The sequence below is a fragment of the Centruroides sculpturatus genome, unplaced genomic scaffold (assembly GCF_000671375.1).
Source record: "Centruroides sculpturatus isolate CEXI.00-Female unplaced genomic scaffold, Cexi_2.0 scaffold1904, whole genome shotgun sequence".
NCBI lineage: Eukaryota > Metazoa > Arthropoda > Arachnida > Scorpiones > Buthidae > Centruroides > Centruroides sculpturatus.
The window spans coordinates 34,189-49,167 of NW_019386145.1; the positions used below are offsets into that span (position 1 = coordinate 34,189).

A 14,979-nucleotide genomic window follows, 5' to 3' on the forward strand; every position below is an offset into this window, starting at 1 on the left:
AGTCAGACTTTTCTGATGTGCTGTGAGTACAGATTTCATTATGCTGACGCACATTGAATTCAGCATGTCAATGATTTTTTTATAGTGAAAATATTCGTATTATAGAATGACCAGCAAGATCTCCGGATCTAAATTCCATAGAATGCTCTAGAGGTACGAACCTGTAACTCGCCAGCGACCGCCAAGAACACACCAGGAGCTTCAAGATGTTTTCATTAAACAATGGATTTTCCACTTAAATTCGTTAATAAACAGCTTTATAACCAGCATAACCAATCGCTGTGCATATAACGGGCATTTGCACGCCATATCGCTCTCGGCTTAGTACTTTTTCATGTGTTTAATTTGTCGTAATTTGGATCACATTTTTACTTTTTAATTGTTTTGTTGTACAAAGAATACAATGTTTTCCTCTGTGTTGAATTTCACGTTGTTTTGATTAGTATTTTCTAAGATACAAGCCAAATTCATGGTATGTTTATGGGCACGAGTGATTTTGTTCATCGCGAGTAAAATGGCATTGTATCGAAATAAGAATTTGAGCCAAGGAACGTATTTTTTACTAAAATTAAGAATAAATATATTTCTAAACTTCAGACAAAGTGCAATGACAAGACAAGTCACGAATCATCTCTAGGTAAACCAACACTATCTAGGTGTTCCTTTAGTGCACCACGTATCCAAGCAAATTCAGATTCGAAGAATAATAGCATTCCAGATAACCTGGTACTCCGGATGCCGGGTTAATGAACTTCAATTTTACTGCATTAAAATTTTAATTAAGCAAAATTAATTTATAATTTAACTATTGATACACGTGTTTTTAAAATTTTTTCCAAGATATTTCTTCATCCGAACACTAAGAAGTAATTTTTCTCAATTTGATTAAGGATATTATTACTTACATGAAAGAGTTATATACAATAATAATTATAATATACTTATTCATTTAAGATACCTTTAATCTTATATTAATTATTTAAATAAAATATGAAGTGTAATTTTGCGAATTAATAGAAGAAACCTTGTAAATTTGACTTGACATACCTATAAAAAAAATATAGAGCACAGGATGCGGTGCCGGTGATTTGCCGGAAGAATGATTAAATCAAAGTGTTTTTCGTCGAAAAGTATAAGGATGTTCGAGAATTTGCCATCTTTTTTGTTTATTTATTTCATTTTATCAATTATATTTTATACAGATGTTTATATACGCACGTGTATTCTTATAATGTGGAAGGGGATTAACTATCAATTAATATTTACAGGAGTAAACTTAATTTTCATATGTAGAAAAGTGCATAATTATCATTCGAGTAAGTAATTATTTTAAATTTTCGTAAAATAATTTAAATAACTTTATTATAAATTAATGAAAATTACTTAGTTANATAATAATCATAATATAATTAACTATTAACACAATAAATTATTAACACTAATCGGCCATTTTGCTTATCGGTGCATCCTTATAAACCTTGTCTGGTTAATAACATTTTGAACTTTGCAATTTCTTTATAGTGTCATTTTAAGACCTATTTAAAAAATCATGAATAATATTTTAAAATCTTTTTATTTACGGAAATCAAAGATATAGTGTATCTTAAAACACTAACCTTTCTTAATAGACGAAAATATCTTAAATTCACATTTTTTATCAATTAAAGAAATATTTAAAATTAAGTAGAGTCAATGTTCTGTTAGAAAAAGTTTAAAAAGTTCAATGTCACTAAAAATTAACTGGAGAATATTAAGAGGTATTTTGTAGAAAATTAATGAAAATTACTTAGTTAAATTTGAATGAATAAATGATATTGATTGTAGGATGCCCACCGATTACAATTAAGAATGGTATTTATAACATAAGCGAAAACAAATACATATGCAACAAAGGCAATTATTACTTATTCGGAAATGAAACGTTAGAGTGTCAAGAAGATGGAAGTTGGAAAGGAGAAATGCCATATTGCGGTGAGTTTTTATCGTAATTATCCCTAAAACTTCTACAATTATTCAAAGATTTCTGGCCACAAAATAAATTTCGGATGAATAAATATTTGGTCAATTTGGAGGTGTCGGTCGAGCGCCTATAAGTTGATTTCTCTTTTCATTATTTTGAGAATCCACTCTGGTAATATCGCTTTGTCTAGACTCCAAAGTCCGAAGGTTTAATAGATGGGGAGAGAGGGCAGAGATCTGTTTTTATAAATAGTATATTTGTTCCCTGTAGGACCTAAATGCTCTACATGAATGGGTTTATGAAAAGTCACTAAATACACCCTCGGCTTTCCGGCCGTCGAATGCAATAGCTTGATTAAACTAGTAATATGAAGTACACCGAAGAACTAACGGATGAGGATTTTTTTAACTTTAATCTTAACGTGACCGCAATTGATGGCTGAAACCATTATGATTAAAGTCTTGAAGTGTATAGCGGGAGTGGGAGTTACTATAGAAATAATGCCACAAGACATTGTTTCTATAGTAACATGCTGCTAATCACAATACTAAGAAACATTCTGACGTAAGGTTTACCTTTTCCGACAGCCAATAAAATCTTAGTATGTACTGTACGTAACGTCATAATAATAAAATCTTCCTCATGCTCTAAAGAATGAAAATCCATCTAATTGATTAATGTAATCTTTTTAATTAATTCCTTTTCATAATCGCAAACACCATCGCTTCGATGGAATAAAGTTTTATCTCTTTGCCTATGAACGTTCTTTGTTATTGCTCGTTGCTGCCAATGGAAAACTTACAATTTGAATTTAAACCATGAGGAATATTGGATGTAATGTATTTAATGAGCGCCTGCAAACAGGTTTCCTTTTTATCTTACTTCTTAACGAGCATTGAAAGCGTCGTCTTATCAGCATTAATAACGCGTAGTTTATTTTGTAACAGCTTAGTGAAACACAATAAAAAAGTTATACTCATTTCCGCCATGTTTTATTTCTTATTGTCCTCTATTACTCCAAAAGTTAATCATTTGTATTTATTCACAATTGACATATGTGTAACATTGACTAGAGTACGATATGGTACCTATTATAACAGATAGTTTATTTTATTTCAGCAACAGCAATTCCTACTGTGATATGGAAAGTGTTTAATGATACAAAAGAAATATTCCTCAATGGTCAATGTGTAGAAGCTAAAAATAATGAATCTTGGGAGATAAAAGTATTCGGGAAACCATTCACTGGTATTAAAATAATATTAATAAGAAAACCAATATTTACTGTAATAGCCTAAATATAATGCATTATTATTGACACTTAAGACATTTTAATGTAAATNAGTCCAGTTCATTAAGTCGTAGTCGGGTGAAAGGTCATCTCCTCGTGGCAAAGTCGACTTCGAAAAAGAAAAAATCGGCGGAGAAAAGGTTTATTTCCTGCAGAAAAGAAAAGCCTTTACCACCAAGGATTCTTATTCTTGACCGGATTTTTTCAGGATTCCTTTCGACTTTTGTCCGTCGAGTCCTTATCGCGCGACCGCCTCTCTACCGTCCATTCCGCCACTTCGGGTATCGTCGTGCCAGGTACTCGATCAGAGACGAGGTGCTTTCGTTGGGAGATGACAACAGCCCGTTTCTTGTCGAGTGCAGTCGAGCTTGCCTCTCAACATCTTTCGGAAGCACCCGAATCACTCGAAGGGAAGTGGAAGATGTGGAAGAGGTCGAGGCGCTTTTCTCCTGCTTAACATCTCTCGAATTGTGCCACTTTCTCAACTCTTTAAAATTGTCCATTCTGCAATGAAAAACAGGCGACTGTTGTAAAAATATTCCTATTGTCTTAATTTCTTCTAAATTGTAAGTACAGTAATAAATATATTAATTTTTTTATGTAAAATTAATTTTAAAATGCAATAAAGATTTGTGGTAGAAGATTGTAGAAAATGATCGTTTCAATTAAAATAATTAAAAATTTCAGTCTTTAATTATTAAATATAGTAATTTTAATCTTTGCAACGATTTTTACTGATCGATATGTTACTGCTAAAGCTCGAAATCCGTTAATGTGCGCATTACCTAGCTAATCTGCAGATTAACTAGGGTGATCCGTTAAAGCTGCGAAAATTATTCCATTTCTCAAATTACCTAGGTAATGTTCAGATTATCTAGGTAATCTGCAAATTACCTACTAGGCACTCGGTAAAGTGAAAATAAGATTTTTGCTGGAACAACAGCAACGTTTCTGTACGCTTAAATTAACATAATGTTATTTATTTAATTTTCAATATCTAAAGAATCAAGTTAATACAATCAACAAATTAGTTGATTGAATCNAATTTTCGCAGCTTTAACGGATCACCCTAGTTAATCTGCAGATTAGCTAGGTAATGCGCACATTAACGGATTTCGAGCTTTAGCAGTAACATATCGATCAGTAAAAATCGTTGCAAAGATTAAAATTACTATATTTAATAATTAAAGACTGAAATTTTTAATTATTTTAATTGAAACGATCATTTTCTACAATCTTCTACCACAAATCTTTATTGCATTTTAAAATTAATTTTACATAAAAAAATTAATATATTTATTACTGTACTTACAATTTAGAAGAAATTAAGACAATAGGAATATTTTTACAACAGTCGCCTGTTTTTCATTGCAGAATGGACAATTTTAAAGAGTTGAGAAAGTGGCACAATTCGAGAGATGTTAAGCAGGAGAAAAGCGCCTCGACCTCTTCCACATCTTCCACTTCCCTTCGAGTGATTCGGGTGCTTCCGAAAGATGTTGAGAGGCAAGCTCGACTGCACTCGACAAGAAACGGGCTGTTGTCATCTCCCAACGAAAGCACCTCGTCTCTGATCGAGTACCTGGCACGACGATACCCGAAGTGGCGGAATGGACGGTAGAGAGGCGGTCGCGCGATAAGGACTCGACGGACAAAAGTCGAAAGGAATCCTGAAAAAATCCGGTCAAGAATAAGAATCCTTGGTGGTAAAGGCTTTTCTTTTCTGCAGGAAATAAACCTTTTCTCCGCCGATTTTTTCTTTTTCGAAGTCGACTTTGCCACGAGGAGATGACCTTTCACCCGACTACGACTTAATGAACTGGACTCGGCCTTTCATCTGGCTTTGTTTCTGTCCTTTCCAATTTACGGACAGACACTTGGGCACCGTCCGAGGACTCGTTCTTCCACTTTGACTAAATTAAAATCCACGGTGTGATGTCTATCGTTAGACTTCAATAAAAAACAAAGTAAAAACATCGTAGTCACTATATGTGCAATCATTGAATATTAGTTATTTCAACAATTAAGACTACAATATTCGCATTTTTCTTACTTTTACTTCAAATATTACGAAATTGAAATATTTCATGTAACAGTATCGTTGTAATAAGTAATTTATTTATTTCAAAATGTATCAGTAACAGCAGTAAGCTATTCTACGTGTTTCGATTCGATCTGTCAGGAGAAGGGGAGAAGTAAAGTTAGAAATCGTATTGTTTACTCCCTGTTCTGTTTTGCTTACAATGACGTTTCTAATTTGTTTTAATAAATATATGATATATTGAAGCAATACGTTAAATATATGTCGAGAAACTAACAACCACAATATAAATATAATTAGTTTTACAAGCGTTCAGGATGTCTGTAATGACTTTTACAGTTGTCCTGAGCCCAAAAATGTAAAAATCTTAGTGGATAATTTTTCGACTAATCGCCATACTTTTTCTTTGTTATACAAGTCGACCCCCCTATAACACTGTTGATTTTTCTGTTTTATATGAATTCCATGTTGTACGAGTCACTTAGATTTTACAAATACATGAGCCATTCACAACCCGGCTCACGTATTTGTAAAATCTAAGTGATTCGTACAACATGGAATTCATATAAAACGGAAAAATCAACAGTGTTATAGGGGGGTCGACTTGTATAACAAAGAAAAAGTATGGCGATTAGTCGAAAAATTATCCACTAAGATTTTTACATTTTTGGGCTCAGGACAACTGTAAAAGTCATTACAGACATCCTGAACGCTTGTAAAACTAATTATATTTATATTGTGGTTGTTAGTTTCTCGACATATATTTAACGTATTGCTTCAATATATCATATATTTATTAAAACAAATTAGAAACGTCATTGTAAGCAAAACAGAACAGGGAGTAAACAATACGATTTCTAACTTAACTTTTCCCCTTCTCCTAACAGATCGAATCGAAACACGTAGAATAGCTTACTGCTGTTACTGATACATTTTGAAATGAATAAATTACTTATTACGACGATATATATACCTGTTACATGAAATATTTCAATTTCATAATATTTGAAGTAAAAGTAAGAAAAATGCGAATATTGTAGTCTTAATTGTTAAAATAACTAATATTCAATGTTTGTACATATAGTGACTACAATGTTTTTACTTTGTTTTTTATTTAAGTCTAACGATAGACATCACACCGTGGACTTTAATTTAGTCAATGTGGAAGAACGGGTCCTCGGACGGTGCCCAAGTGTCTGTCCGTAAATTGGAAAGGACAGAAACGAAGCCAGATGAAAGGTCGAGTTCAGTTCATTAAGTCGTAGTCGGGTGAAAGGTCATCTCCGCCTGGCAAAGTCGACCCTGCCGCCCCCACTACGCTACGCCACTGACGTTTGATTTTTCACCGAATTTCGTGATATTTCCACCTGTCTGTGGCTGAAGAGACGGATTATCGCGGATCGTTCTTTGCATATACATTAACGTTAACAGTAATTAAAGTATTTCAAAGTCTAATATTCTCGTGTTTCGTGTCCGTGTAAAGATGTTGATGATCCTTCGAACCGAAAAAAGAATAGACTTCGTGGAGTAATCCTCCTTTTATCTATTTTGTTGTGATTTATCTGAGTGACACTTCATAATGTTTTAATAAAATTGAATTTTTCTTAATTACGGTGTTTGAATTTTATAAATAAATGCTTATACATGGACTAAGGAGCAAGTTACGATTTGAATTATACGAAAAATAATGAGATTTATTTGTGAGTAAACTTCTTTCTTGAGAATGATTTATTTTTCCATTTAATTACACTGTTTTACAAATCGTCAGCTTGGTACTGAGGCATGAACACGCGCCCGCTACCAGTGTTTAATGGCTTTATCCATTCGGTCATTAATGGGCTTAAATAATACATACAGTAAGCTTTAAAATCTTTCGAAAGAACGCAAGAGACTATTTTAAAAATACTGGAAAATGTTGAAAAGTACATTTAGTACGAAAAACTTTATATTTATTTGCATTGTTATATGTTTATGTATATAATTATAATATAATTATTCGAACAACATAATTATTTTATTAATAATAGTAACATAGAAAAAAGATATGCATTGGGAGGATTTGATGAGACAAAAATCTATATAATATTTATGGGGATCAGGCAATTGAACACATCTGATGGCTTCTTAAATGCTAATATTTACCTAATAAAACGCAAATAACCACTCAAGCAGGCTAATATTTTGATCCCTGAAGCATTGACATTGCCCTTCTGCTTTGGATCATTATCTTGCTGACAAATGAAAGAGCTCATGATCAATGTAAGAAATAATTGTCAAGCATTTTAGTGTAAATAACGCTATCCATTCTATTAGGTATAGAACGTAGTATTCCAGGCGCAAAATACAGCCCCAGACTATGAGACTACCACCACCAAATTTCAATGTAGCTCAGTTATAAACTTCATCGATTGAGTCATACCCATTTTATCCCATCTAAACCAACTCTATTCATTTTAGATTCATTTGACCATGCACAAAATTACATTGTTTAACACCTAATTCGCCATATTTTGACTACACAAGTCGGTTGTTTTAACACGGGAAAATATTGTAATCATCTCAAATTTTTACTTTGTCACTTTATTGGCTGTTGTTTTAACGTAACATAGGTTACATTTCCGACTGTTATAGTAAAATATTGCAATCGTATCACATTTAATTGTCCGAGATTTTGGTATCTTGATGATTTGACACACCTGAACCCCAAAAAAATAGAAAAATTTATACCCGGAATTGCATGTATGTGTAAATGGATGTTGGCATATATTTCGTTTAATATGTCAGGATGGGGTAAAGATTAAGAAACGAAATTTGGCATGGTAGCTTGTGTATAAGGGACATTGACGCTATTAAATTTTGGTGGTTAAAGGTCGAAGGTGTGGGGAGATAGAGGGGGTTAGTGTCATATCTCGAGTAGGGTCGAACTTAATGACGATTTTACTCGTTTTTAGGATTTAAAGTTTTTTTTATATAATTCATCTCTTCCCTCAAAAGTAAGCTTTTTGTTATTTTATAATAATTAATAATATAAAAGTTTTTTNTATATTTTTAAATTTTCTTTTTAATTATTTAAATGTACAATGGTCAACATTAACATCATTAACTCTATTTGTAAGTGATACATCCTATACTGTGATTCGTTATAATGAGAACAAATCCATTGATGAAGGCAATATTATTATATTCGACACCCGATACTCAAGAATTGTCCGACAATAATTTAGCATTTTAGTGTTTCATCAATTGGAAGTCGTTTGGACAAATGACGCTCTGAAGACCCCAGGCAGAAATACAATAAATGTCTATAAAATAAATTTTAGACCTATATGTACAAGAATCATTGTAAAATAACATGTTCATTAACGGTTTATTCAGCTTTTTCAATCAATTGTAGCAGTCATGCAATATACAGTCACTCACTGTATCTTTTTCAAACTGATTAATTAATTAAACAGCGTGACTAAGAAGTCAGAACCATACAGTAATTTGCTTTATTATAAAATTCAAAGCAATATATATAATGTTCAGATCGCAAATATCTTATCAAATTTTGCGAAAATACAAAACTTCCAGAAAATTGGCATTTTTGATAACCAGGGCTAAGTACCGGATTAACCGGTTTCCGTGTTGGCAATTTTATTGTGAGAGGCATTAATAGGACTTACTGTAAAGAAAGTTTCAAACTGTATTTGATATTGAAATAATATTTTCCATAGATTATAGATAATTTCCATAGTTAATCTTTGGAAAAAACTGGTTTTGAAATTTTTATAGTGTTTCAATTGTTTCCAACGTTTTATCAATGCTGAATAATGATTATTACTCAGTAATATAGACCGTATTCTTGAAAGACTGCGCACATTTTAAACTCCTGTAGAACCTGAAAATAACAGTAATGGGCATTTCTAGACATTAATTAATGATTCTAGTTAATTTAATCAAATAGTTTAAATTACGATAATAGTGGAAACTTCGGCTGGAAACTGGTGACAAGCTTCTACCCGCCATCTAGTTGTTCGAGGAGATAACCACACATCACTCCATTTGTACCGCGTGTATAAGAAGACGTTTTCGAGTATTAACATAAAGTTTTGAACTTATTATATCTCACAATAATTAGAATGGCCGGAAAAGGTATTATTTGCGCTATGTATGGCTGTTTTAATTACAAGATATAAAGTGATCGCGAGTCCCCTAACAACAAAGAAGTGTAAGTAAATTAATAAGCAAATTGATTGTTTTCATTTATACCAACATTCCTCCTTTAAAATATTGTTATCATTCAACGTATGTGTTTATATTGATTTTCAAATGCATTTAGTGGGTTATTAAGAGCAGAAGGACCTATTTAGACGAGATTTTGAAAACGAAAGGCCAGAATAAATAGAAATTATATCGCGTGTTCCGACCATCAAACAAAAACCTCTTAAGCCAAGGGTATATAAATTGTTTATTATTTGTTCACTTAATATAAATTAATGGTGTTCTTTATCCAATTTTTTTGTTCCTCTAACAGAATTAGAAGTTTACGATCTAATATTGAACTTATCGCTAATTGTCCACACGCAGATTTTATTTAGTATCCTATCACTGCACTTGATTACAAACTTGTTTTACATATGGTACAGGATCTGGCCTGGTGAAATACCCTCACTATTAATTTATAATGCCAAACAGACCACGATGAGAAGCATCCNTCGGTTAACTTCTTTGGATCTAACCTATGATGTTTCATCAATTTTTTTGAAGAAATAATTTTTTAAAAAAATTGACAGTTACACTCGACAATTATGCGATTTGTTACTTGAACTTATCTGATTATTATCTTTACTTAAAACGGCATTTTCTGTTATTTGTTCTACATTTATATTACAGTTCTTACTCTATTTAAGCGAAAGATTGTAGAAAATATTGTAAACTTTACAAAAAATGGTTCATACTTCTCAAAAATTTAATAAAATTTATCGATTTAATGCAATAATAAACATATTTTTACTTTACACAGGAAGCTACTAGAGTACCAGAGCTACGAAATTAAATTCTTCACGACTACAAAATGGTTTAATTATCATTATAAAATATCAATTCTGTCGGTTTTTTTCTTAATTCGTAAACAAACAAAGCGATTTTATTACAGATCTTTCGTCCGGTATGTTAATCTGTTGAGAATAAAAGAAAGAAATATCAATATTCAGTCATGTATTAAATTCAAAACTTAATCGTAATAAGTTAAATTAGAATTAGATTACGTATTTATTAGTTTTAATATTTTAGAAAGCTCCTCTACCTTTATCTACATGCCCGTATAAACGTTATTTTACATATCTAGCATTACACGTATATTGGTGGGTGCAACTCATACCGCCACTGACTGAATAGGAACCATCCGTGATGTGGACTCTTTTACAAAGCATTTGATAACATTTGGTATTCTACTTCAGCTAAATAGTGTCTTTTCGTCTGTTTGAACACATCACAAGAATGAATGATAACAGAAAAAATAAGACTCTAGTCTATGGTATTATGGATGGATCTAACAAAAGAGGTAGACCATATAGAGAATGGATTGATGATGTGAAGATTATATTAAAACCTCAGATTTTAATTTAAAAAATTTGACTCATTGCATTTGACTTGTTTTGTTGCTATTATTCCTTCCTTTATATCACTATCCATTCACGTTTCCTACTAAATAAAATTATAATTGATGTTTTAAGATAATAAAATAAAGATAAAAAAGATGATAAGATATTTATTTCGTTGCATTTTTGTAAGTTTTGTTAGACTTTACATAGTCTGAAGAGTTAGTGTTCTCCATTACGGTACATGCAAATTCATTGAGAGTTTCCACTATTGTCATATAAGCTATTTGATTTAATTTTGTACTTCTTTATTTACATTCCTTTGACTGATATAGTTAGAATAGAATTAAAATTACTCTTTCAGTTTTTAAAAGCAATGAGAAAATATGTTTAAAATGTAATTTTGGGAGAATTTATAGGAGGAAAATAAGACTATTTCAGGGCTCAGCTTTAGGGGCGGACAACCCGGACATTTGTCTAAATGATCTAAAGGGCGGCAATTTGCCTTTTTGTGTAGGGCTACATAAATGCTTGAACGGGCGCTGCTACTTTTATATTTTGCATTTATGGTATTTGAGCGTTGAACAATTAATTCATCACGCTTTAGTTGATTTGTATGTATAGTGAATTATTCATTATATGTGATACAATCAAAAATAAACTGAATTTTTAATATTAACTTTTATCACATTAATAGAAAAATATTTAAAGAAGTCCTTCAAAATAAGCGCTTACTATAGCTGCAAGTTTGACTTCAATAGGTCCTTCCCGGTCAGATAATATACAAATAGAATGGCATAACAATGCTTTCCAATCTCTTTAAATCTATGAATTTGCTTCTATAGGATATTATCTGTTTTCTAAAAAGGGGATGCGTTTCTAATATTTAGCAACAAAAGCCATTAATATAGTTTCCTGAATTAATTAATTTAACAAATGATATAATTTGTTTTGCTACGTTATGTCAACGCAACACTTGGGCAATCTGCCTAGGAGGGATGCCTTCAGGGAGGTCTTTTTAAGGGTAACTAGTCCCTCCCTATTCAGGCGTTACAGACGTGGAAGAAACCCGGAAACTCCACGTGGACACCCCGTCTTGGCGAGACGCAAATCCACCACCGAACTCTCAGTGTTCAGGGAACGGAACAAGTGATATAAACAATGGCAGAAGTGCTCAGATGCAGGAGATTACGTTGCAGGAGATACTATGGTATAAGAATTTCTGCGTGTTGTGTAATAAAATCTGTGCTAAAAGTTCGTTTTATATCTTACCGTACTGTTTACTACGTATTTTATATTAATAATTATCTCGTATACAACAAGATGATATTTTAACATACTGATATTTTTAATTATTTTAGATCCCATACTCTTTGAATATAAATTACCGTATAATACAAAAGAAAATATTAGGTTTACTATAAGAGAAAATTTATGGCATGATTTCAAAATATGTGGAATCTACGTTTATTCAAAAAAACGTAAGTGTTTTTGTTTCATATTTATAATCACTTGTTTATTATTATTATTTTTTTCTTTGTACGTTTTGTATTGTTGAATGTAGTAAGTCAATTAAAAATTTCAGAAAAAATAAGTAATATGTTATGACATGGAACGTTAAGTTATCATTATTTCTAAGTTGAAAAGGATAATTAAGAAATAATATATTAGAATTTAGGAACGTAGCTAAAATGTTTACGTAGAGAAAACAGGACAACAATTAAACCACGTTAATATGAAGCTTGTTAGAATTCCTTCTGCCACAAACGTCACTTGCAATAAATAAACATGTAATTGGCAAATCATTGTCTCTTTAGAACCGATACTTATTTACCATATTCACATACAGCGTTAGATATTACTGATTCTAATATTACGTAAATATTTAACGCTATAGCAAATTGTAAGCATTAAATATCATTCATCTGAAATTTCTAAAGTTTATTACTAGTCTTATTTAAGTTTGTACAATAAAAATAACTAAATTTCCTCAAAAAATCACATAATAATCGATAAATTTACACTTAATCCGATAGGCTAATTTGATTTTATAGGAAAGTCAGATATGGAGTCAGTTCGATTGAATGGTAAAAATGCATATTTTTGCGTCAATTTGACGTCTAAACTTCACTTTTAAACAAAAAATACTCTAAGGAATGGCGTAAAATTTACGTAAAATTGTGCACTATTTCAATCAATTGAACAGACATACAGTGGGATTGAGTAGAGTAGCACATAAATCGAATTATTGCAACTCAAATCATTCTTTCTCTGGATGAAAAGATTTATTCCAGGAGTAGATAATTGCTTCTCACATGGAAAGGATGAGAATCAAATTAACATTTATTTGACACGAGAAATCAATGGAATTATTCTCAAATTGAATAGGGTGCAATATTAATTTTAAAATAATATTATAAAAGTTTTCAAAAGAACTTTTCTTATTTAAATTAATAGCAGAAACCTGCATGTTTTCATCACTAACTCTTCCGAATGGATACATTACCTCAACAGATATTCTTTTAAATTACGGGGAATATATATCATTTAACTGCAACGAAGGTTTTCAACTACACGGATATCGTTATATTTACTGTGGAGTGACAAATGCAATAACGTTATTATCTCATTGTCAACGTAAGAAACTTATTCAGAAAGTCTTCTTTTGTAAATTCATTTCGCTTTCATTTATGTACATTAGACTAACTTTTTTCTTTTTTTTTTTTTATAAAGGGATTGAATGCAAGGATTCTCCTAACAAAGTATTGAATGGAATATGGGAAAATTGGAATCGAAGTAAGAATTACTCTTACGAAGATGAACTACATCTTAATTGTAAATTTGGCTACGAATTAAATGCCACAGGAAGTATTAAGTGTCTTAAGAATGGAGAATGGTCTCACACTACTTCTATATGCTTGAGTATTTGAAAATTTCTGAAATTTTATTTCTTAATAACGTTTCGAACGTTAAAATTATTACATTATTTTTTTACAGAGAAGACTTTCCCAATTTATTTAGGTATGTTAATAACAACGTTTCTAAGTATTAATTATAAGATTAATTGAATAGTTTATTGTTATTTTTTTAAAGTTATTACAGTCGTAATTGGTGCCCTTTCGCTCGTTACACTGATAGTTGGATGCTTAATCATATTTAAAAAACGGTAAGAAAAATTTCTATAATGTATGATAAGTAAATCAATATTAATTCGATATGTTTTTTTTATGTAATCACAATAAATGTTAATGGAGGAAATTACCATGAGATTAAATGTTACCATAGCTTTGTATTTTCATTATTTTGGTGTTAATTAATAATGATTGTTGGCTAGTTCTTTGGCTATTCATTAGCTAGTTGGAGACATCAGTACAGTTCTACATTGTATACTATTTCGGATTGTCAATTATACCAGTGGCGTGCCGTCATTAGAAGCGTTGGAAGCGCCACTTCCCTCGTATTCTCTAAAAAATAAATAAATACAGTAGAACCTCGATTATCCGGACTAATTGGGGATGAAGGTAGTCCGGATAAGGAAAAATGCGGATAATCGAAACAAATACTTTAATTTGTCTTTTAATGATAATACAACACGCTTTCTTTTCGATGACATATCGGTAATATTATAAATAAATACTATATTTAAATCGTGATCAAATTTTCAAGGAACAAATGTGTTATTGAATTTCGACTACTACTGAGCAGCACTAACAGACTAGCTATTGTTTAAAAGGCCCTCTGGTGGCTCAAGAAGACGGATTTTATAAAATAAACAGCAGTTGAAACTGCATTTTTATGAATAAAAATTTAACAAACTATTTATCGTTTTATGACGAGTAAAATTTTTTCGTCGCGTTCTCGGCTTTTAAGTAATGCATAAACCTTCGAGGCGCGAGGCCCTTCGGACCGCGAGGCATAGGTGGTGGCCCACGTTGCCCATGCCTTACGCCGCCCTTGGTCATAGAAATGATGTAATTTGAAAATAAAATTTTTTATAAACGAGTATGTCAAGTTATATTTTTATTACGACGCAAAATATATTTAAGAGTTTACGGCCACTATTCCGAGTAAGACGTTGTTGAAACAAAAAATGTTATGCATTCTA

General features: G+C 31.5%; 1 protein-coding gene across 1 annotated transcript; it reads left to right on the top strand.

The window, feature by feature from the left end:
- Positions 1 to 1,205: 1,205 nt before the first annotated feature.
- LOC111613789 (sushi, von Willebrand factor type A, EGF and pentraxin domain-containing protein 1-like) lies at positions 1,206 to 14,343 on the top strand. The gene is made up of 6 exons (XM_023355137.1): positions 1,206 to 1,316; positions 1,825 to 1,971; positions 3,080 to 3,208; positions 12,236 to 12,355; positions 13,332 to 13,511; positions 13,608 to 14,343. Exons 1-6 carry the CDS (start codon positions 1,232 to 1,234, stop codon positions 13,802 to 13,804), a joined length of 858 nt encoding a protein of 285 aa, XP_023210905.1. The 5' UTR covers positions 1,206 to 1,231; the 3' UTR covers positions 13,805 to 14,343.
- Positions 14,344 to 14,979: the final 636 nt, after the last annotated feature.